At 37.4% G+C, this 25,642-nt stretch overlaps 1 protein-coding gene across 1 annotated transcript in view; it reads left to right on the top strand.

Moving 5' to 3' along the window:
• Positions 1–1,000: 1,000 nt before the first annotated feature.
• The window catches only part of TINAG (tubulointerstitial nephritis antigen), a gene marked incomplete at its 3' end in the record, with an annotated part of 29,329 nt that continues 4,687 nt past the window's right edge, over positions 1,001–25,642 (top strand). Inside the window, exons 1-8 of the mRNA XM_010159718.1 lie at positions 1,001–1,459; positions 5,369–5,432; positions 6,476–6,565; positions 8,211–8,325; positions 14,827–14,950; positions 17,307–17,457; positions 24,462–24,642; positions 25,073–25,118. Of these exons, the coding sequence (XP_010158020.1) occupies positions 1,090–1,459; positions 5,369–5,432; positions 6,476–6,565; positions 8,211–8,325; positions 14,827–14,950; positions 17,307–17,457; positions 24,462–24,642; positions 25,073–25,118 (1,141 nt within the window). The remainder of the gene's footprint in view (positions 1,460–5,368; positions 5,433–6,475; positions 6,566–8,210; positions 8,326–14,826; positions 14,951–17,306; positions 17,458–24,461; positions 24,643–25,072; positions 25,119–25,642) is intronic.

Genomic DNA, 25,642 nt, shown 5'->3' on the forward strand with positions numbered 1-25,642 from the left:
TCATTCCCTAGGAAACAGTCTGCCATCAACTTCTCCAGGTCCCTCTCATTTACTACAAGATGAAGACAGAAGGATGACTGTTTTTTACCTCTGCTTGTTCAGCTTTGAGGACTTAGATTGTCTTGTACCATTTCAAATTTGAAAACATGATTTTATTTTTGCAATTTAGCCTGATGTGCTATCTCTGCTAGGAACTTCAAAGTTCTTTACTGCTTTTTTTCTGAATCTTTTGGCAACAGTACCATGCATATTTCTTTAGATCTGCTGTTCAAAAACCTGGAGATCATAGATCAAGTAGTAAAGGCTGTTTGACTTACCTTTTGATATCTACCCTGGTTTTCTTTGTGATTTTATTAATACAGCTATTGCCTTTTCAAACAGGAATGAATACTCATCAGTGAGTATTTATTACACTGTTTACAATGATTGCCAAGTTCATTTTGACTAAGGAAATGCAAACCTGAAAAGAATATATTGGGGTAATTGTTTATACTGAATATCACCTGACTTTTTCTGAATTTTCCCACTTAAGCTAGACTACTGGGAACAAGATCGAAACGGGGAGATGAAGGATAAGTTTATTGCAGTGATACAGCCCTGCATATCAGAAAAGAAAATGTAGATGAAATGCAATATGTGTTACATAATTTCCATTCACATATTAACTACAGGTAAATGAAGCCGTAAGAAAGAGAGATTCCTCTGACACTGTGTACTCATTCCTCACATGGTTTTGATTTTTGAAGTTAAAAGTCTAGAACTGAAATATTTCACCATGTGTATTATGTATATTCTGAAAGCTTTACTGTAAACTTTCTCACTTCCAAAAGAGTGCATGCAGTGCTTCATAAAGATGAATACATACTTGTGGCTCTGTTTCAAGTATCTCTCTATCTTGGGCAAATAAATCAGTTTACAACATGTCTGACTAATAATTAACACGAGTCTTCCTAGAAAACCATAGTCTGCAGCTTTCTGTTCTGATTTCTTTCTGAATACTAACTGAAAGTATTACATCTACAGTAAATGAACATTTACTGATAAAGTGAAGGACAGAAAGCCTCAAAAAAGGCTGCTAGAGGCAGAAGAATGTGGCTCAAAAGTCAGATATTACTCTTATATTGCATTGCAAGTGATGTTTGGATGGCAAAGCAGCTTGATTCTAGAAGAAATTTCCCCCGGGGACTTTACTCTGTTGAAGATGGTGGTTCTGTGAAGTGGAACAGGCTGAAAAGGAGCCTGTATCAGGGAAGGTCCTGCAGGGTACGAGGCTGTTGCACAGGAAGGGATGATGACTGCAGCTTTAACATCGTCTCCAAAGCAGCTATATGTTACTGTGACCAGTACTGTGCCTCAGGTTCTCCTGGCCCAGTAGACTGTTGTGCTGACTACTGGGATGTCTGTGACCACCCTGTTGAGCCCACCAGGTCAGATGAGCCTTGGCCACCTCTAACATCAGGTAGGTATAGAGAAAATGCCCTGTTGCTGTTAGTGCATCACAACAAAAATATACTTGGATATAAAATTACTGATTAATCTTTAGTGTTCATACATCCTAAAAAACATAGTGGACAAAGGCATTGAGTATGAAAAAAGGGTAAGAATTATACTTGCTGTTATTTCTTTCTCTTTAGGGACACACTTTTAATGTTGGTTAGATAATATTTCTGTTGGACAGAGCCTCTGTTTTACCTGAAACTTCTCAGAGAGAAAGTCACTGGGTCAAAATTAGTGTAATCTCAACAATTTCAATAGAGCTTCACAGATTAACGTGATTTGAACAGCAAGCTCTAAATTTTTTTATCCATCGGTACAAATAAATAATTAAGAAACTGAGGGTTATCCTGAATGATACTGCTCTGACGTATTCTGCTATGGTTTTGATCCAGCATAGCGTTCCTAACAAAAAAAAAAAAAAAAACCAACCAAAAAAAACCTCTACAAACAGCTGGTCCTCCCTTAGCCAGATCTCTGCTGGTGAGAGAAGTTTAACATTTGGATTATAAGACTATGTAACGTCTTACTATTGGTAGACCAAATCTGGCTAAAGATGTGGAGACTGTAACAAACTTTTAAAAGCCTAAAAATCAACAAAAATATTAGCATGACTTTTTAGTATTAACTGTTTCTTTGCAACAACCCTGCTGCGTGCATTCCAGCACTCAGACCACAAGGTGGTCAGGAGGCTACGCTCTTAAACCAGGCACGCAGCCAAAATCTGATAAGTGGGAGTGACAGAAATGCTGTAAACAAAACTTGATTTTCCAAAGTGTTTCTAATAATCCAAAAGAATTTTCTATGATTTATGTAAATAAAGACATTTTTTTCAGATTTATTTGGTGCAGTGGTATGTATTATTTCCAACAAATTGGCGGGCTGTTGTCATAAGCTCTGCATAAATATTTGACAGCATTTCTGCACCAAAGCTGACAGCCTGTGGGTCTCGTTTGGCAAACTGTTTCATGGAAAGGGATCACTACAAAACCTGCAGCAGTTTGCCACGTGGGCCCTGCCGTAGGTCTACCTCTAAAGGTAAAAGTGTAACAGAGGTTTTGATAAGGGACTAGGTGATGGGTAATAGTTTTACTGCATTTCTTAATCCAATTATTTGCAAGTGCATTCACTGTTTTATAATTCCTGAACTCTACGTACCTCCCAGAGGTAGCAATTATATTTACTCTATTTAAGAACCTTCATTTGTCTAATAGATGAGCTTATATCTTTTTTTTTTATATGTTTCATCCCAAAATAAGATCCTGATTTTCCTGATCCTTAAAATCCTTCCCTGATCAAAAGTCTGCAGCTTTTTAAAATCTGTTTATTAGGTATTTGTTATGTAAGCAATTTAAAGGGTAAAAGGAGAATAATAAAGCAGCCAAAATACAGCAGGAAAAAAACCCCAAACTGCAAAGGAACTTTCTAGAACTGGAATGTCTGAAGGAACAGGGAAGAGAGGATCTAATAAGAGGGAAAAAGTGGAGAAACAAAAAGGACTTAATGCCTGAAGATTAGGCAAACTATGAAGTATTTTTAGAAATGACGTGTACTATCTGACTTCCAGTAACTGAAACAGCACATCTGCTTTTGGCTGAGAGTTATTTAAGCACTACAAAACCACATATGCCAAGATACTTTTCACCTGGAAGATTTTGATCTTCTGGTTGCCTGTGGTTTTGCTCTCAGTGCTTCCTGAGTCATATTTCTTTAAATAAATTAATAAACGGATATGCTTAACACGGGCTGGAATAAACAGCAATAAAACTGCTCAGTGCTTTATTTCTGGATTCCCATCTATTCACTGACTTGGCAGCAGTAAGCTACACTGTGACTTCTACCATGGGTGTGCACCATGCTGAAGGACAGTCTTTATTTAACTATGGGGAACTGCTTTGACTTTGCCTTTATGTGCCCAGCATTCAATAAGTTTCCATGGTTTTCCTGTGTAGTTTCAGAAGAAACAGTGCACATTTCTGCCTTAGATACCAAATAGAAGTACTGATTTTAAAAAAAAATATTACTTTAAGATGAACTGTTAGAGTTTTATTTATTGACTGTATTTCCTATTTATTACTCCGATGGTTCAAAAAGCTCTGTCAGAGTCAACACACTGGATCTCATCCTGGTGGTGTTATAAAAGAGACATCCAGAGAGTTTGCTAGTTGCTTTTACACTACATGGTCAGGATCTGGCCTACAAGCGAATAAACCTGGACACATTTCACTGACAAAAGTACTTAGATTAATACTGTGGGCACATGAATTAGAAGCTGTGAAGGTATAGGAACACTGGACTGGGAGGGAAATCCTTGCTTATCAAACTCCCTTCCAATCATGATTTTCACATCATATAATCCCACTCATAAAGTCATCAGGCTGCATCTTCAAATTAATTTTCTACTTAATATATTAATATTACAATCTAATATATTCATGGCCAGACAATCTTGCTGTGTTCTCATGCAAACAGTGATATATATTTAAAAAAATATATATATGTCCCTCAATATATTTGAAATGTCTTGCTTGATATCTCCTTCCACCTACTGTCTGATGCTGACTTTATGGCAGACTGTGACAAACTGTGAGACTTTAGTAATTCACGTTGGGTATTCTCTGAAAAATGTCTTGGATGTTAGCAGAAGCTGAATTAGAGCGGACACTTTGGCCTTCAGACTGCTAAGGTGGCATATGTCTCACCCACATCTGTGCTAGCTGGCATAGCCAGTCACATGGCTACAATTAATTTATTAGCTCTAGTCGACTTCTGCTCTTCGGTATGAAATTAGCTGTGGATTAGAAGTGCATATTTCTCTCCTGACAATAAGAGAGGTCTAGGTAGCTGAGACATACATGTGCGTGTCTGGGCTGACAAACTCCAGCCTTTGCCCTGAGGGGGGCATGGCCTTCCTTACACTCGTCGTTGGAAAAAAATGCGATATGATGAGAACATAAGCCAACACTATATTAACATGAAATAAGGTTTCAGCTCCTTGAAAATTAAGGAGAAAGGAGATGTTGGGGGTTCTGGCTCCAAACTCTTTCAGTGGGGGGAGGAACATGGGCTTTACCTGTAGCCTCACCAGTCAGTGGAGGAACCATGAAAACAGGCTGGAAAATAAAGACCCACATGATAAATGTACAATGTTTGTTACAGATTTGATCCAAAGACCTGCACAGGCATTTGGGATCTTCCTTTTACTGAAGTGTTGTCAATCGCATATACCAAAGACACAATTTCAGTGGAGGATCTTAAAGCACACACAAAGACTTTTCTCAGTGAAGTGTTATCAAAGAAAAAATTGAGGCTTATAATTGTTTGGAAATATCATCCCACAATTTAGGTTTTATACTGGGTTTTGGAAAGTATATGAAGCATATATTTGCCTTGAAACATAACTCAGCTGTCTCTTTTTCAAAGAAAAGTTAAACTGACAAGGAAAAAGAACATATTACAATAAGTTTGGAATAGTTATTAGTTTTTTAATTCCTATAACTGGAAAAACTTATGTCTGTTTTATTTGACAGTTAGAAAATGTTTTTTATTAGAAATATATTTTCTTTAAATTTATTACTGGAAAACAACTTTATTTGAAGAATTATTTTTATTTGCATGTAAGAATTTTTCAGTGAGTGTTTGGAATCTGTTACTGATTTTATTTACAATGAGTGATAATGTACCTGATAAAAAATTAAAATACACCAAACTGCCTTCGGAACTTGGAAGAAACTGGAAATAGACATTGCTGACTTTCAACTAAATAATTTATGCATATCGCATACAACCAATTAATTCAATAGTAGCAAGAGTTTTTATTTAATGCTCTTCAAAAATTATTATTTTTTCACATATTTATATGTTATATTGGCAGGTTGTTATAAAGATGGCCGATATTACGGAGAAGGAACAATAATTAAAGACAACTGCAATTCCTGGTAACGTTTCAGAGAACAGCAAATTGAATTTTATTTAACACATGTCATGAAACAGGAATTAATGTAGTGAGCATCGTTAAACTCATATTAAACATGTAATCAAATCACAATGTCTGGAAGGATAGTGCTGTGTTAAGCTATTGTAGGACTAGATTACCACCAATTTAGAATAATGGCAAGAGGTCAATGGGCTTTCTAATAGCGATACAAAAATGAAATTATTAAAATCTCCTACCTGGCCTAACTCTGTTCCTGCTCAGTCAATCTGCTGGCTCTGACCTGAGTCAAAATGGTTTCAGCCTAGACCTGGGCATTGACCTGAACACAGACAACACAAATATCATTAAGGTTTAGGGATTTTTTAGAATCTCTTCCTCTGTTTCTTTGGCATAAGTAATGAGACCTTATATTATTTGATAAGAAGAATATATATATATTTATATTTATACATGAAAGGGATGAACTGTTTGAGGACAGTAGCAGGCAGTGCAGGCAGGGGAGCTCTGCTGTCAGCCCTAGCAGTCGGTTGCCTGAGCCACCTCCTTGCTTTGCCTCTCCAAAAAACAGCCCTGAAAAAAACCAGCCTCAGGAAAGACCCTGGGGGGGTGGGGTGCGGGAGGTGGTGTTGTCCAGCAGCACCTAAACAGAGCTGGAACCCCACACTGGCCTGACTTTAGCTTGGGGTCCTTGGAGCAAGATGTTTATGGCCATATGGCTCCTTTCTGTGTTTCCAGAGTGAAACTTCCTCAAAATATCTCATTTACAGCATACTGCCTTTTCTCCCTGGTTTGGTCTCACAAAGATGGAAGCAAAATTTTTCATATATGACCTTTCCCACAAGGTGTAAACCTTCCCACCTTGTTCCAATTAGGATTCATTAGGTAGTGAAGTAGCAAGAAGTGGCATTATGTTTTCATAAATACTATGTCATTTATATTGTACACACTTTTATTTTTCCTCCTCCATCTTCCTTCTGCTGTTAGAGTGCATATTTTTTTCTTTGACAATTTGTGCTCTGCTCAGTGATATTCTTGCCCTTTCAGCAAATGCTTCCAAAGTCTCTGGAAGTGTTCAAAAGAAGTGTGCCTTGTTCGTCAAGACTTAATTCAGCACATAAATTCTGGAGATTATGGGTGAGAACACTTTTATTTTAAGGCTTTGTTGTAAACCACTGTATTGCTCATTTTATGTATGTGCAAATTACAAGTTATGCAGTCCTCCCCACCCCTTCTTTCCCCAGTTATATTACAGCAATTTGTCAGTATATGTACATCTGTGAAACTTTCCTAAATCTCTGGCAGATTATAGAATTTTAAATGGAAAGATACTGAAAGTTTCATGCTGGTAAGAGTTGACATTGTAAAATATCTATATCTAAAACATTCTCCTAATCTAGTAAAACTTTCTATTTTTTACACAAAATACTATTTAAATCATCTTCCTCTATTCTTCACTTTATTTATTACTTAGGATAGATATTTGAAGTCATCTTTTCCTCCTCCCTCATGAGCTTTCCACATAACAGTACTCTAGTTACAAGAAGCCTGTACTGCCAACTCTAGGTAGCGTTAGAAGAGGAAAGGATGGGCCAAGTGGGGACCAAGACATCAGAAATTTCTGGGGCTTGGTGTTTTTCTCCCTAGCAGTTCTCATTCCCCGCCAGGTAATGAATGCAGAGGAATTAGGGATACCTCAGCACCAGAGCTGTGCCATGGGAGCCTGCTGACAGTTTACAGACTGTACAGAGGTACAGGGGCTACCCCCCTAGGAGCTGAGGTGTTCATTCGTCAGTGAAGCCTGCCCAGATTCCAAGCGGTGACTCAGTGCTGAAACATTTTGCACTTCAGGGGGGATATTAAATCAACGGAGTTAGGGCAGACCATTAGGTTAGGCACCTGGAGCTCTTCACCTCTCTCCCCTCAGAGGTAAGCAGTACGGTTTGCCACAGGGTGGTTAAGCCCACCGGCAATATGACTCAGCTTCTGCAGGTGATTGCACTCTTCACTGACTACAGGCAGCCCAAGAGCAATGAGGCTCCTCATTTGAGCAGCACTAATTTTATCTCCTTGCTCCTCATACAAAAGCAAGCAAGAAAGGAAAAGGCAAAGAGAATGCGTTCCCATGTGGCTCAGATCTTTTCTAGTAATAATGAATTTCATTTTGTTCTAAAGGTATACAAGACATCTTTTTTTCTGTTTTGCATGGTTAACACTACAGTCTGAGCCTTGTCTATCTGAGAGTAGGGAAGGCACAGTTAAAGAGCCATGGGGAGCCCTTTCTCACAACCTGGCTGTTGGTGTAAAACTCGGGCAGAAGGTGTCAGCTGGACTTTCTGCTGGGTTCAACAGTGCCTCGCTGCTGGTGCACCAGAGTTTGAAAGCAATGTAACTCACTACATGAAGCTGTTAGCTCACTGTGGGCATCTGATCTGAGGCATAATTTGAGTGTAACTTCAAGACGACGGTAATTGTTATGATTGAGCATCTTGTTTTCCAGTACTTCTCTGCAGCATTGCATGCTCTATCTCCAGCAGGCTGACATGATGTTGACCTCAAATCACCACTTCTCATATCCTGCTGTGTAGCTCCATCCTAAGCTCATTTGCAGTGGTGGTGCCTGTATTAAGTATTTTCTCATGCATATTGAATGCAAGGTTTTGAAATGCAATTAGAAAGATTTATTTCTGGATGTTATTGTTACCGGTGTTCTTACAAAGGCACAAGGTATTAACGTGAGTGGTATCTCTAACCTGGGGTTTGTTTTCTCTCTGTGAGGAAGATGGAAAGCTGACAACTACACTCAGTTCTGGGGAATGACAGTGGAAGAAGGTTTCAAAAAGCGCCTGGGCACCCTACCACCATCTCATTCCCTGCTGAATATGAGAGAAATTCCAGTAAGTGTCATGTACAATTGTTAATTTTTTAATAACTTTTTCACATGGAAAAATATATATGGACAATTATAAGACTATGATTCAGAGATTTAACATCAAATGCTTCCATGTTGAATATGAAGCTCCTGGAATAGTTCTCCAAACTGTAGTTTGTGTGGTTCTATTGGTGGAAATCAAACAAGGAGGAACAAAACCAAATATTAACCATTGCGAAGCTGTACACCAATACGAACTTAACATTATAGATCACTGCCTTTGAAATCTTTTGCTTCTTTAGGATGGTTCTATCCTTTCCTCTCTATTTGCTAATCGTTGCACACATAGATATAACCATTAAAAAAAAAAAATCTGTGCCTAGATCATTAAGACTAACAACTGAGACTAAACAGCAATCTTTGAAAGAATGAAGCAATGTAAAGATGCAGTAATAGGCTGGGGTTTAGAACAAATGGAAAGAAAAATGATGTGAAGCATAGGAAAACTAGGTAATTCTCTACTACCAGCTTTCTAAACCTCTTGTCCATTGCCATTTATGTGGTTGCTAAATTAAATTTCCATTTATATATTTATGCTCAAATTAGTTCTGCAGCAAAGCAAATACACCTTAAGCTATATGGGTAGGTTAAGCAATTAAAGAAGAAATGCGTAGCTATTGATTCCAGAGTAGATTTTCCTATGCTTTGGGTCAGTTACTTAACTTCTTTCTTAGAAGACCCAAATTATTGAAATTATAGACTGAAAAATATTAACTACATCACTATGGTGAAATTAGAAAAATTGCAAGAATGAGTAGATAGACTCAAGGTTTGTAAATTATATTAAATATAACAGGTTTTTGCCTTTGGCAAGTGATGCCATTTGATTATCTATTTGAAGTCAGTCATTGATGCTTGTTATATATGTGTATGGCAGAAGGGTTTCCACATCACAGAAAATCTTGTGGGGACAACAGTGCAGAGCTACTATTTGACAGGGAATTTGGGAAAGAGGTCCATTTGCCTCTGCAACATTTTTAACAATCCTAACCCTTTTGCTTGATGCAGACTGATTTTTTTTGTCCTCCATAAAGTCATCTTCCTGCTCTGGTGTGGCAAGGCATTGGGCTGTAGCTCAGATTGGCCAGCTTGCTCAAAATTACACCATGGAGGGTTGTCAGAGAAAGAAGTTGACAGAAATTAAGCTTTGAAGTTTTGCTTCATGTGATTTTCCAGAGTATTCTTTGCAGCCAAAGAGAGATCCATTTCAGTTGAAGATGGCATGTCAAAATAAGACAGTCATAGATGTTAGTGCAATACTTAGTAGGTATTTGTCACAAATTAGCAGTGAACTGCATGGAGGCTCAAGAGACTTGGGGCTGACTTGCTGTTGTTGGCTTTTGCCTTGAGGAATACAGTATGACATTTATACAGCAGAAGCAAAACATGGGCATCATATACTTAGCTCAGAGATTGATGTCTACATGTCTAGCTAGGTGAGACAGATTCCACCTAGGAAAAAAAGAAAAGGAAGGATATAAGAAATTATTTATGGTATTTCCTCTCTTCCATTCTTCCAGTTTGAAGTAGCTAATCATTCAGCGGTCCTGTATTATCTCCAGCCTAGTAATTCTGTTATTAAGCTTCCTGTAGCTTCTTTGGCTGCTGCACTGCTTATGGCCTTTGTTCCACTGACATATTTATCAGGCATATTTTTTTTATCTCTTATCTTTTTGTGAAATCTGTGAGCTACAGCCCAACTACCTTTGGCCTTGCCAGGTACCCCATGATCGTCAGTGCATTCTTCTCCAGAAATCCAACTTCGCACATGCATGCATTTAGCCCTTGGAAAGTCCTGCAGGTTGCTGGAAGTACAGGCTTTGCACAGGTTTCTAAGAAACCTTTCTCTCTACTTAGAAAGGTTCAAAATATAAAATAATAACATCTGTATGACTTAGCTTCTGGAGAATTCTTTGAACTTGCAGAAAATTGCTCTGAATTGTACATGAGCCCATCTCCTACCTATGGCTTCTCTTCAGAAATACTAGAACTTTCTTGCTCCTAACCCAGTGGTTTCTGTTTTGGCTAGTCTTAATGTAAAATATTTTTCTCTGTAGCTTTCTGCAAAGTTCCAAAGCTCCCTGATTCTGTCCTGTTCTATAGCTTTCTAGAAGAACATCATCTCTGTAGTGTCCTTGTTCTGCCTCAGGAAACTTCCTATCTGCCACATTTTAATATTTCACAAAAACATTAAATAAATAATAGTTTTTAAAAAAGGTTTTCTTCACTCATAGCCAGCTCAATATCTACTGTCTCTGCACAATCCGTCAATTTCATAACATGGATCTGGCTCACCACGGGCACATAGAGAGATTCTTCCAATTGGCAAACCAACAGTAGCCATGGAGTATAAGATAAGTCTTATACCTGATTTTAAGACACACTTACCCCTGCTTCACCGTCCACGAATAATTTTCTGTCAGTGATATTTCCTGAAGAATACTAACACATTTACAAAGTCCTAATTGATGAAAAACAAGTAGGTTTTCATGACAGTGTTTCCATTAAGCTTCACCTGTAACTAGGTTACTGCTGAGAAGAGAGTAAAAAGATACGAATGGCAAAATTTAGAAATAATGACTTTTTCATATTTTTCAGAGACATGCCCCAAACTTTAATGGCTTGACCTTTAAGTGACTTTGTTGAGTACTAATTCACCCTCAGGCCAACCTATTAGTTACTTGCTGTGGCTAAATTGGCACTAATTAAGTATTCATGCATTCTATGGGATTATTACTGTCTTTCCCATTTTGCAGGTGAGATAACGGCAAATCGTTTGCCCGAAGTCATATGTTTAGTTGATAAAAATGTTACAATTAGTGTTCAGTAGTTTTTGGCTCTATCTTGTCGTGACCTGATTAAAACCTGGCAGCTTTGCTAATGTAGGAAGAAAACCATAGCTACTCATTCATTAAATACATTAAAAAAACCCCAAACAAACAAACTTCAAAAAAACCCACCAACATTATTTATTCAACATGCTACTTATCTGTTATTTAGAGAATAAATGTCAGTTTCTGGTACCTAAGGGCCTGTTGTTCTGATTATTTTCTAATGTATTTTTGGAATGCTTGAGAAAAACATTTTTCTGTGTAGAAGGATCTCTTTACTCAATTGCAGGGAAAAAAAAGATTCAAAAACATAAAGCCCTTCCATGTTAACCACTTTACACTGACAGTGGAGTCTTAGGTTGCACCAGTGCTGAAATGGTTTGTTGTGGAGTAGAGACTTTTTAGTTGTTTTTTTGACTGATGTATCCAACCACAAATACGGCTTCATAATATTACTTCAAATGAAGTGTGGCAGAGCTACAATTCATCTCAGGGAAAACATAAGCTTCTTGAAGTAGAGCTTTTAAAAGCTCTGCTATTAATAAAAGACTATACCTGCTCAATAAGGTGATGTCTATGTCTAGGAAGGGTATTTTAACATGATGGCACGTTAGAATACCTAAAATACAACGATATGGAACAAGAACTAAATCTGAACCGAGGACCCTCTGCTGCAGAGTATGGGTAGACCTGAATAATGACCTGCAGCTCAATGCACCACTAAAATTGTTGTGACTCCTGACAATGCTGGAGCTCCCAATAGTGTCACGTGCATTAGCTGAGAAAACACTTGAAAATGTTTACCCACTGCAGGAGATAGTGTTATCATTCTTGAAGCTCTGTATAATGCAAAAATGACCACCACACCTTTAAAACACAGAGTGATACACATTTGGTGGTATTCTGTCAGTACATGTTCTGGCAAGAGGTGCATGGCAATGATGGTGTCTGTACCTGCTGGCAGCAAGGTGTCACTGAAGGGCCATCTTTCAAGAAAATGAAATACACAGTTTAGTAATATGGCATCATTTGGGATTAAGTATCAAAGAACTTGTAAAGGCAGTGTGAAACTATACAAAGTATACCAGCTGTTCCCTTATGGTTCAAATGAGTAGTTTATGTCATGGTTCCTCTGATAGATGTTTTTTCCTGGTAAAAATGTTCAGCAGCTGTACATCTCCCCTTGCAAACTGAAGGCCGTGCATGCCCGTTTTGTCTTTAAAAGGGAGCGATGTCCAGAACCTTTTTCCTATATTAAAAAACCCCAAACCAACCTCTCCCAAAAAACCCAAACAAACAAATTGTATTCCCTCAGAAAAACTATTTCCACATTTGCAACTTCAGAAATCTTCAGACCTTTTTCTCTGATAAGCCATCTAGCTTTATTGAAGAAGTCATAGCTGAAGTTAGAGTGTTCTTTTATAACCCATTATCCTCCCGCTTTGACCAGACTGCTAGCTTCACTGCAGAGAATACATATGAAGGTTTAAAAATAGTTTGCCAGTCATTTTTTTCTGATTGCATTGTGCTGTCTGGTGGTGGTCCATGGAGCACACATTGAGAAACAATTGTCTAGACTTACCATTTGTGACAGAACAGCAGTGCTTCTCGATATCAGGGTAGCAATTTCCCAGACAAAAGGCTAATGTCTCTGGCTGTAGGTCAATCCTGTATTTTTAAATGACAAGGCTGAGGGTTAATGAGGGATTTGCTCTGGGATTTACAATATGAGGCTGTTAAATACGTTGGCAGTAGTTTAGGAATGTGTAAAGTAACACATTGTCTCAGACCAAAGATCTATTTAGAATTCTGCTTTTCTCAACTGCCTTATTTCATAGACTTACAGAAAATCATAGAATGCCAGGTTGGGAATTACCTCAAAGATCATCTGCTCCAACCTTTCTTAATTTGTACATTGTAAGCAGCCATTGCCTACATGAGTGTGCTGAATAATATTTACTAGATTTTGCTTATTTACTGGTTGATAGTGAGCAGTTTTAACATGTAAAAGAAATGTTATTTGTCTGGGATTTTGCTAATATGATTCATCTTCAAAGTAAATCTTGTGCTTGCTCATTAATGATGAATGTAATAATAATTTAGCAAGCTATTCTTTAATTTAGCTGTTGCTTTCTCTGTGTTATTTGAGGTTGCAAGTCCCATGTATCTAACCAGACTTTGAAAAAGTAGACTTTTTTAAATTGATTAATCAAAATATTGAGATTAATATTTCAACAAATTTTAAAAGATTACTAGCTTGGTATGTGTGGAGCTAAAATTTTCAAAAGTACTTACGTGAGTCTACAGCTTGCAGTACACTTTAAAAATGGCTAGTGATGTTTAGGACTCACAGACTGCATCTGAAGTAGTGAGCCTAGAAACACCTGATAGTAACTGGGTTTAGGCGTATGCACAGACTGTATCAATCTGTCTGTTGGGGCTGACTCCCAATCTAATATCAGGTATAGACCTGAGGTACAAGCTTCTTATTTCCTTATTTGCTTCTCAACTGTGGGTTTTCTGTGGGAAGTAAATCCAGGTGTACAAGCTGGATGGAGGCACTGCTGTTTACCAGTGTGATTTGAAATAAAATAAAGAATTTTGAACAGGATAGAAGCCATTGTGCTTCGGGGCATGAGCCTGCTTATAAGAAAGAAGCATCAGGGAATGTTTTGCTTTGGTGCAGATTATCATATTTTGTATATTATATTTTCCTCTGCAACAGATGTTATCAACAATTGTTTGAGACAAACTGGTAGACTGGATGGACTAACACTGCAATTCTGTATGGCCATTCCTATTTCCCTGCACAGCATAAGCAATCATTCCATAAAGATCAACAGTTAAAAAAAGAAAAAAAATGGGTCAATGGTTTTAATATGTCGACCAAAGAGCTGATTATTAACAGTTGTAGCAGATGGTTCTTGCATATGTGGATATTTGTGCAAAGCTTGGAGGACATAAATTAAGGCTGAGAGATGAAGATGCCAAAAATGACTATCCAAATGGCTGTATTGAGCAGACCGTGAATTCTCATCAGCTCAATATCAGATGGCAGAGCAGAAGGAAAATCACTGTTTTTTTGGTGTTTTGTGTTTTTTTTTTTTTTTGTTTGTTTGTTTTTTTTTTTTTTCCTGGAATGAAACTTAAGTGCTGGAGATGAAAAACCTCTGTGTAAAAGACAAACTAATGATACGCTGCATTGATACCTCCCCATGGTAACTAAAATGTCTCACATGCAGCCATGTATCAAGGACAACATGGTAACAGGTACCTAACTGCACTAGCAGAATGCTTTTCTTTCCAAAAATGCCAGCTGGATCATCATTAACATGTTTCACAGGGTAATGTCTGAGATAAATATTTGAGAGAAACTGGACACGTTATTCAGGTTGGCAGCTGTGGAGCTCAGCTTTCCAGCTCAACTGGTGGAGTGCCAGAAGCCCCTGGCTCTCAAAGGGTCATCAGCCCTCAGCCACAGGGTAACTGCCGTAGGGATGTTCAGGAAGTTACAGCTGCCAATGCTTTAGGCTTTCTCAACTTAAAAATTCAGAATTTTTGAAGCAAAATAAGGAGGAAATTTAAGGCAAGATTAGGAAATGAAGCACATACAGATCTCCTACATTTTGTTTTAGGGAAAGTCACTTCCAGAAGAAAAATTTCCTGCATTTTTTGCAGCCACTTATGCATGGCCTGAGTGGATTCATGATCCTCTGGATCAACGAAACTGTGGAGCATCCTGGGCTTTCTCAACTGCAAGTAAGACTAATTTTTTTTTTTCTTTTAAAAATATCACTGTCTGTTAGATGTGTGATGAAAATTTGTAGTGATTAGTAATAAAGTAATTTCAGGTTACTGCTCAATTTGTGTCAGCAAATAGGAACGTTTAAAATTGTTACAGCTTTCCCTCTAAATTGTCCCAATCTAAGTCAGTCTAAGCTGTAGAGGTTTGCTTCTCATAAGTTTCTGTAACATGGGGAGAACTTTTGGTGACAGAAAGTAGAAAATGACTTGTGTAGTGAACTTTATCATAACTGGTAAAGTAACTTAAAAAGTCTGAATTCCTTGCTGGCACAACTACATGCTTGACTTGAAAACTTAAAGTAAGCTTTATTTTTTTAATATAAATGCATATATTTGTGCATTTGCCATTGTCCAACCCTATCTATTCAAGTAAGTTAAGAGTATTATTTTCACAATTTTGTAAAAACAACAACAACAATCCAAAAACCAATTCTGAAGCTGCTCAAATATTTGTAGAAGAAACTATTTCCAAATTCTGTAAGCAAAGAAATGTCAGTAATGCAATTCAACCTCATGTGCTACCACATCTGGTTTCATGAAAAATGGACACAAATATTTGTGTCACTTTCTCCAAAGAAGCTACAGCCATCAGTTATGTTATTTCTTCTTATGTTGCAATAAATCACAGTACATATTGGGATATATATATAAAGGTAGAGAAGAAAATTATGCAATCAATCTTTATGACTCGATGCAGCCAGTGGGTCTTCATAGGTGCAGGTTTCTGCAACTGCTTCTTTAAATCAGAGAAGTAAGAGAAGAAAAAGACCATTTAGGTCACTTAATCCCAGCTCCTTTCCAAAGCCAAAATGAACACCCTCTGTTACCAATATTTCTTGTGCAGTTTAGTTTTAAGAGAAAACCAAGAGAGCTTCTAACAGCTCTACTGACAGATTACTGCAGAGAAGAACAGAGCTCACTGAGGGGGAAGACTTCCCAGGTATTCAGTCTAAAGTTTCTGTTTCATAAGAGTCTTCTGATTTTAATTCACATAATTATTTTCAATGCTAACTATTGTGAGATCGCTTCCCATGTTATTTAGGTGTATTAACATTTTCAATCTGAATTTTCAATCCTCCTTTGTAGGATGAACTTGTTAATGAATAGGCAAGCACCGGTCTATCATTTCTTCTTATCATGAGTAATTCCTATATGCGTTCCAAAACTATGCAGTGAAAAGCATTTAAAATTATGAAAATAAATTCATGTGACACCTCACAAAAGATCAACACACATTCGTTGTCAACTATCATCAGCAGATTTACTTGTCCAAAGTTCACTGAAGTCAGTGTTGATTTTGATGTGTCTTTAGATTTTAATGGATTTTTAATTATTATTTTCAGGATCAAAAATGAAATGTTAACAATTAAAACCAAATTGGCTGGGATTGGAGCTTAGTTGTTGTTTCACTGACACCCAATAAAGAGAAGTGTCTTAATTTCACCTACTATTTATTTAACCTAGTCTGCCTTTATATCAGTTATATATTAGTACTTAGAATTATGGCTATCTGATTGAGTTCAGACATTTGAGGTGTCTATCTCACAAGAAGAACCTTGTGCGATAAGGAAACCAAATTGGCTGGGATTGGAGCTTAGTTGTTGTTTCACTGACACCCAATAAAGAGAAGTGTCTTAATTTCACCTACTATTTATTTAACCTAGTCTGCCTTTATATCAGTTATATATTAGTACTTAGAATTATGGCTATCTGATTGAGTTCAGACATTTGAGGTGTCTATCTCACAAGAAGAACCTTGTGCGATAAGGGATACACATTCATATGAGTAAATCCAAATATTTTTTCCATTAAAACCAATACATACATTCACATTTGAATTTTATTTTTCATAGAACTAGTCTTTTTTGCCCTTGGTTTTTTTTTTCTTTCTCAAATAAAGTAATGAAAGATAGGGGGAAAAAAAAAAGAGATTTGGGGATTCAGCTGCGGAGAAGTGAGTGAGTATTTGCATCTTCTCCTGAAGACAGCCAGAGATGAATATGCTTTTATAAACATGATAAAAACTATCAGTTAAATTATGTAAATGCCTCATATGATCTTTAGATATCTGGGATTATATGATATCCAGAAAACCTATAGATTAGAATATTACAGCAAATTTGCTCATGGTGCTTTGCAGTTTCACAATCCTCTTTCTTGAAAGTCTGTACAGAGTATATACGTATTGTTTTGTAAAGATATCTGCACGGGCAGAAAGTACTGATGTTGTATTTCAGTTCCTCTTTCACAACCAGCATGAAGTTGTGAGTAATTATTTGGTTTTGATAACAGAAAATTTATTTCCTAACAGGTGTTGCAGCAGATAGAATAGCTATTCATTCCGAGGGTCATATCACAGACAACCTTTCAGTTCAGAATTTGATATCTTGTGATACCAGGAATCAACATGGATGCAATGGTGGAAGTATTGATGGTGCTTGGAGATACTTGAAAACACATGGGTAGATATTTTATTTCTCTGTTTAGCTTATTTTAACTTGAACCAGTTGCTTAAACTGCAATGTTGCTTGCGTCACAATGATGATTCCTGACCTCTCACAAAAGAGGCATTTAGCTCTGTCCTAGGTCAAATGAACTGTACTACTTCATCAAGACTATCACTACCTTTCATTTACACCTTCTTTAAATTACCTTCATGAAGCCCAGGAATTACGAAGCATTCCCAAAGAAATAAGTGGAGACTATTTTGAATGAAAGCTCACAGTGAGAAAATTCTGCAACCACCTAGCTTCCATTTAAGCCTCATTACATCTAGTTGTTGTCATTAGCTATAATGCAACTAGGGAAATGATAGGCTCTCTAACAGCAAGACAAACAAGAAAGTTGTGGTGTGGTAGGGTTTTTTTGGGTTTTTTGTTGTTGTTTTTTTTTTTTTTTTATGTCAGAGACAGTACCGTAAGTGGATTCAGAAGTTCTACAGTTATTAGGGTATAGGCTCTTCAAGTTAAGCAACCCTGAGTAAGCAGACAGTTCCATGAGACAACATTTTGAATATTCAAAAGGGTCAAACATTGTCTTTCTGTTAAGCAAATTGTGAAGATCCTATCCCAAGACTGTGCCAGAAAGCAACACAGTAGCAAGGACTATACCTAGATCCTTCTTCCTTCAAGCTGGACTAAGCCGTTAATGGCTCTCAAACTCCACATGAACAGCTAGAAGTTTTTAAAAATGACATATAGTAATTTATAGAATTACAGAATGATTTAAGGTGGAATTATCTTTCGGAATTCACCTAGTCCAGCATCCAGCTCAAACCATGGCTAACCCTGAAATTAGATGAAGCTGCTCAGGCCAAGTCCCTGTCATGTTTTGAGTATCTCCAAGGACTGAGTTTCCACAACATTTCTTATGGTACATCTCTTCGTTTGACAACTCCTGTTGTAGAATATTTTTTTATTATATTTAATCAGCATTTTCCTTGGTATGAATTGTTACTGGTAACTTTCAGCTTTTCAGTCTACATCTCCAAGAAGAGTCTTTCCATCTCCTCTATGACCTCTCCTTACATAGTTGAAGACATTAATTAGGTCCCCTTTTAGATTTCTCTTCTCTGGGTTGATAAAATTCAGCTGACTCGGCCCCTTCATGTTTATCATATGCTTCAGCCCCCCAAGTGCCTTCCATTGGACTTGCTCAGTTTGTCAGTCTCTTTACTGGGGATGCCATAACTGAACACAGTACTCCAGACATAACATCACAATTTGAAGGGAATAATCATTTTCCATAATGTCTTGGCTATGGTATTGCTAACACAACGCAATATTGATTTTCCACCTTTGCTGAGAGGGCCCAGTGTTGACGCACGTTCAACTTTCTGCTCATCAGAACCCCAAGTAATTTTCTGTGAAACTGTTTTTTACACAGACTGTGTCCTGCCAGTAGAGCTGTATGGGCAATTCTGGCTCAGAGACAGGATTTGGCTTCTGCCTTTGTTGAAATTCCTGAGGCTTCTGTCAGCTCACTTCTTCAGTGTTGCTCTGAATGGCAGCCCTGCATACTAACCACTCCCCGCCAATTTGACATCCTCCACAAATTTAATGAGGGTGCCTTATGTCCCACTGTCCAAATTGTAAACAAAGTTGCAAATCAGTTTTGCAGCAGCAGCATTAACTCCTGAGGAATGCCACTAGGAAACAGACACCAGTCACTTTGATCTGCCGACCTTTCAGTGTGCCCGTCCAGTTCAGTTACTGACCTTGTATGCAACTCGTCCAGTCCAGTATCTCTCCAATTGAGTTAGGAGAACACTACATGAGACCATGGTGAAAATGTTGCTAAAGCCATGGTAAACGATATCTGCAACTTTTCTTATTCTCCATGGAGGCAGTCATTTCATCATAGTCAGATCATCTCATTGCATCATCCCATCATGGTGAGGCAAACTATGCCTCGTGGTAAATCTGTCTTGCCTGTGTCCAGTTTACTCCTTGAACTTCATGTGCCTGGAAACTGCTTCCAGGAGGATTTGCAATAAACAGGTTTATATACTGCATAATTAAATTCCACTGTTTCTCACATTATCAAAAAAATGTTTGTACATCCTGTTCCATACCAAAATCTATTTCATCTCCCACTTTCATACTCTCTCATCCCTTATTCTGTCTTTGATGTACTTGATACTGACAGACAGACAGATCTCAGGTGTACTGACAACTTTTAATTTTAGTTAACAGACAAACAAACCACGGAAAGAGTGAAAGAATGTCCGATGTGATGCATCAGATATCACAGTTGTCATGGCTGCCTGGGGATCCAGGTGAAGACCAAAGCACTGTCACTCAGAAGGACACAGTGTATAAAGTGATTGTTCTGTTTTCTTCAAGTGTACCAAAATGTTTCTGATCTGACAAGGATTTTCTGTTCTTATGGGGAGAGTTTACATCGAGTGTCCCTCTGTCTTTCCATCTCAGGGTTTAAATACTAAACTAGTTTTGATCTAGGTTTTGAGTGGGATACCCTTTAGGTGAGTGATTACAGCAGGCAGTAATAGTTTCCTTCTCAGCACCTCCTGTGGGTAAAGGCAAAGGCTTCAATCATGAAGAAAAGAAAGCTATAACCTAACATTTTAAGGAACACTTTTCTTTAACTAGAATAACATGCTCCCTTTAAGCAGTAGCTCATGCTCTTAAGACAGTAAATACAACTCTTTCTCACTGGACTATTCACTTGCCTACCTTGTCAAGGATGGGAGCACAAGAGTCTGTGGTGTAGATAAGGTAAGAGATCCATTTTAATGAGTATTATCTCCACAACAGTTGGAGCAAGCTATTTTTCCAGGAAAAGCCCTAAAGAACACAGTAATAGGACAAAATACAAGTCTTCTGTTTCCTCTGACTGTTATCCCTGTATGGGCACCATGAGCCCGTAATAATAAGATTCTTCCTATATGAGAAATCTCGGTTTGGTTTTGGGTATTTTTTTTTTTTTGCCTGGAAGTGTGGTTAGTGATGCAGAGTGTTCTGCAGAGGCATTTCAAGTATACAGGAGTTATCTTCTAAGATAAGTGAGGCAGGCTGAAGCTGCATGAGGCATTTCATTATCAACCCAGCTGTATCCACACAGGGGGTCATGCTGGTCTAAACGTAGTAGTGAGAAGGTTGTCCCCTGACTAGCCACAGAGTACTGTGTGGAAGTGGTGTGTAGAGCAGGCTTTTGGACTGATGTAAGCGTATAAACAAGGCACCCACCTTGAACTATCTTTTTGCCTTCCAAATACTTGCATCATTGCTCAGTCATCTGAGACACCTCACGCTGTTCACCAGCCTCTGGCAGATGACTGCCTGAGTAAAGAATCTGCAGGGCAGTTGTGAGAAATATCACAGATTTTTTGGAGACTATCTAGAACCCCAGTAAGTCTGCAGTCCCAGGTGATTTTCTTAGTCATTCATCCACCTTTCTTATCCTCATGGGGCCAGCTCCAACACATACATCATCACTGTTCTCTTACAGACCTTTGCCTGCTACCTATTCTTAGCACCATCAAAGTATCCCACACAAAAACATCTCTACTTACCTTTCTAAACATTTCTATCTTTCCTCAAATTCAAATGATATTTCAAATCCACTTCCATCAGTTCCATCATACAGCCACAAATAAACACCTTAAGGAAAATATCCAAATATCTGTGAGGACACATACTGGAAGTACACAGAATGGCTGTGCTGGGTCTGAGCAAGCGTCCATCTAGTCCAGTATTTTGTCTCTGACAGTGGGAAAGACCAAATGGTATAAGGAAAAACTAATTAATTCACTAGACTGGTAATGGAATAATTTTTGTAGCTGAAACGCCCTAATTCATAACCCTTTACCTTTAAGAATGAAAATATGGAAATTTATGGCATAAAAATCTGAAGTGTATTCTGAATGAGGCTTGTTAAATAGTGCTTGCTTCCTCACACTTTTAGGTGACTTTTATTTTATGAGCCAGTATATTGCAATCATTTTTTTCATTATCTCCATACCTTGCAACAGGGAGAAAGCACATTGATTTTCTGTGTGGGCTTGTAAATTTTCACAGCAGGTGCTAAATGCTGTTTTAAAGCTTCTGGTTTTCTGATTTCTGAAGTGTGCTGATCTCAGGTTTTTGATAGATTTTCAGGAAAATCAAGTGCTGGCCTATATCCCTAGTGAAGCCAATAGGAGACTTCCATAAAGCTCAATGAAGCTCAGTGCTGAGACCTGAATATTCAGAATCACTGAGCACTCAATTAACAGTGAAATCTGCTATAAGTGGAGCTGAATAACTGTTTAACTCTCACTCTCTCTTTCTGTCTCCCTCCATCAATTAAAGAATAAATATTTATTCTGTTTCTAATTATTACTATTAATTTTAGTTAGTTACAAACTATAATTAGGGAGAAATCAGTGTGGTTTGAAAATATCTATTTTATCTGTTAAGGGAAATCAAAAGCTCATAGCATTTAAGAATGAGAAAGTAACACTTCATTTTCAAGTAGTAAAAAACTACACATACTGCTTCTAATCACGGCTTTGTCTGATTCGTCCCTTGGGCTCTTGGCAGTTGCAGGTTATGATAAGGCTATTATTGTTATTAGTTTTGGCCAATTTGCTAATAGTGTGATCTAATAATATTTTTTTTTTATTAGGCTCTTTCTCACAATTTCAATATATAAATACAGTAAATACATGTCACTCAGCAGCTATCCTTTATTTCTTCTGGCATTCTGTGATCAGTGGTGACTAGAATAATTATGTATATAGAGATAGATACATTTTCTAAACATTACATATATATGCATATGCAAAACAAAGGTTCCCTTCTACCCAACAATAGAAACAAGGCATAATAAAAAGAGTAATAACAACCCATGTATATTTTGCCTAAATACTTACCATTCCCCATTGGAAATCTGGGAATCCAGAATACCTTCAGACATTGAGAAGGCATTAAAAGAGGTTGCAGGTGAGTAGACTGAAGACCTAAGCAATAGCAGCTTACCTTTAGGTGGACAATACCTTTCAATGTAGGCAGAATTACTGCTTTTTGCAGCTTCTGGGTGTGTTGGTCTAGTTTGGGCAGAAAGAATTTGCTAAGCAAAAAGCCATTCTCCTCAGGGTCAATTTTTCTACCACCACAGGCAAATGGGAAAATGACTTTTCTTAGCCAAAGAAGTTGAAGCATATATGTGCTTATCTTGTAAAAATCCTGATAATTAAATATACACAAACTTAATTATCCTGTGTTTCATAGAAATACAGTTTCCAGTTCTTCAGATTTGTAAAGTTCAGTGTAATTGGCAAGTTACATACATACATAACCTTTTTATAAGACTACCTATTTTAAAATATTCTGCTTCAGTGAACTATTTAATTATGCTCTTTAAAAGAAACCCTCTGATAGGCCTCCATATCATTATCACAGAAATGTGTATATTGTTTTGGAAACATCTAACAGTATAATGTAGATAACTAGGAGGTCACAATATCTCATAAAAAGGATAAAATAGTAAGTGGAAGATTCAGGGTGCCTTTATTCGAGTATTTCAGGTTGTTAGTAAGTGTATTTTAAATATATGCTTTGTTTGCTTCACTTTATTGAAGTAAAAAGGATGTTCAGTTAGTTAGCTAAAAAGTCAAAAAGGCTGAATAATTCAGGATAAGCTATTTGGAACAAACTTACTGTATGAAGAAGCAGTTCATTTGATGTATTGCCAAGGTAAGGAATGAAAACCCCTCCTTAGCTTTCCTTGAAAGTACCTCTTATTTTCACTGCCCTTTTCCATTCTTGGATGCAATGAGGGCTCTTAACCTGTGCTTCAAAGCTCCTTTGATTTAGCACTTTGGAGATTTTCAAATCCAAAATTAGCATGGGTTTAAGTCTCAGGTAAGTTATCAGAGCTCCTCTACAGTCACTCCACTAGCAACATGAGTGTTAAATGCCTTCAAGTCTTTGAAGCCTGCAACTAGAAAAATGTCAGACAGGTGAAATTTTCATTGTTAATCCAAGATTTGTCTTTGTTTCATTTAAAAGAGTTAATACAACCCACACATCTGCAGTTGTACATTGGTTTTGAAATCTTTATTAGAATAGAAACTTCCCAGTGATTACTGGGTTTAATATTTTTAAGTTATCATCTTTGTAGAATATAGAATTTAATTTAAAAGTATTAAAAATTACTATTATGTACTGTAGATAAAATATAAAGCCTTGAAATTCAAAGCTGTAATGCAAATTTATAATGAGTGGTAGGAAAAAATTAACCGCTGTATGTGCGAGCAAAAGATCTCTGAGCATTTAGAAAACATTTTGAGGTAGATACTTTCCTAAGAAATAACCAGAATGTTTTCAGGAGCTGTAGAGACCAGACACATCCACCTGTGATATCATGGCACAATCTACCATTTTAGTTTCATCTTAGATGCTCACTGCTGTCAATAACTGCCCCAACTTCCTGTTGTCTGGGAATACACTGAGTTCAGCCTAATTCTGGATACTCTGGATATGAGTTTAACCCTGTCAAGAGCAATGTGATGCAAAAATGAAGACAACAGATAAAGCACTTACTCATGTCAGCTTTGTATGCACAAACATTACTGAACGTTACTGAAAAATAGCAAAATTATATAATTGCAATAAATCCAACCATTAGATTGTTAATTTATTGATCTTATTCAGTGTGAACTTTCATGCATCATTTATGAGGTTAATGTACTAAACAACAACCATTAAGTGACTAGGTGACACAATTTGCCTACGTCCAGAGGACGACTGCAACTGAAACAGTCCTAAACGTCATGCATATGAATTGAAGCAAACACTTTCCAGGTGAAGATCTGAGACCTTCACACTTTCGAAGAATGAGGGACTCTGTCAATTTACTTTAAAAACAACAGTTGAAAATAATTAAAATCTTGAAATAAAACTGCAGAAATGTTTAAGTAAGCTTATGATCAACTTTTTAAAAATTCTTTTCCTCTGAACAGGGTTGTATCCTATGCTTGCTATCCATCATTTTGGAACAATAATCTGGAACCCTCAGGTGAAAATCACTGTTATGTGTCAAGTGAATATGGAAAAAACTATACAAATGGGCCATGTCCCAATGCTTTAGAACAATCCAATCAGTTATACCGGTGTGCCTCTCACTACAGGGTCTCCTCAAAGGTAAGTTCATGCTGTGCACCCATTGTCTCACCCAGTTTTCTCTTCTGGGGTTTGAAAATTGTCTGGCAGATTGAAGTATGTTGAATTTACTTGAAGACTGGAGCTGTGAATTTCACTTGTATTTTCAGAAGAATTTAAATTCTTTATAGCTTCTCAGGTTTACATCATCTCTTCATAGGTGCTGTTCTGTGGTCCTACAGAGATTAGAGACAGAAAAAGTATGCATTCATAACTGTGCATTAGTGCTTCTTAAACATGAAGGTTTTGTTAATTTGGTAAACCAAATCATCTCTAGCAGAAATACAAGTTCAATGGTACATTTATAACATATATATCTGTGTGTGCACAATGATAAATTAGTATGCGTTTTAATTTTATTTAATAAAATATATTATCTATCTTCCCTTTCCGCCTCTGCTGCTGCTCTCAGGAAACTGATATAATGAAAGAAATAATGGACAAAGGACCGGTACAAGGTATGGTAAGTTTGGAAGATAATACCATTATTGAAATAATTAAAGTGTCCAATGTCCTTGTATCAAAATATGAGAAAACATGAATTGCATTCCACAGTGAATGAAACAGACATGTTCAGCCAGGGACATTTGATGGGCAAATAGTGACCCTAAAGGCAGCTATGCTGCATCAGAATCCATAATAATTACAATGACCTTGAGCTGGATTTGTTGAAAATTTGTGCAAAATCTGTGTGCTGGAAACATGCCTTTCTCCCATGACAGTTCTTTACTCATTGATGAAATAGTTATTTGGGACTATGCAGGAGGAATTAAATGTTAGCAGAACTCTGCTTTATAAGGCTGGGAATGATTCCCCCACTGTCTGAGGCCAACTCACCAACCCTGCTCTCCTCTGAAGGCAACGCTACAATTTATGGGCCATCCAGCAAGTCAGTCCATGCTGGAATATTCCCAGAATTTTCCATTTCATAGCCTAAGTGTTCTTGTTGGTTGTGGGGGGCTTTCAGTTTTGAATTTATCTG

Source organism: Eurypyga helias, unplaced genomic scaffold (assembly GCF_000690775.1).
Source record: "Eurypyga helias isolate BGI_N326 unplaced genomic scaffold, ASM69077v1 scaffold16659, whole genome shotgun sequence".
NCBI lineage: Eukaryota > Metazoa > Chordata > Aves > Eurypygiformes > Eurypygidae > Eurypyga > Eurypyga helias.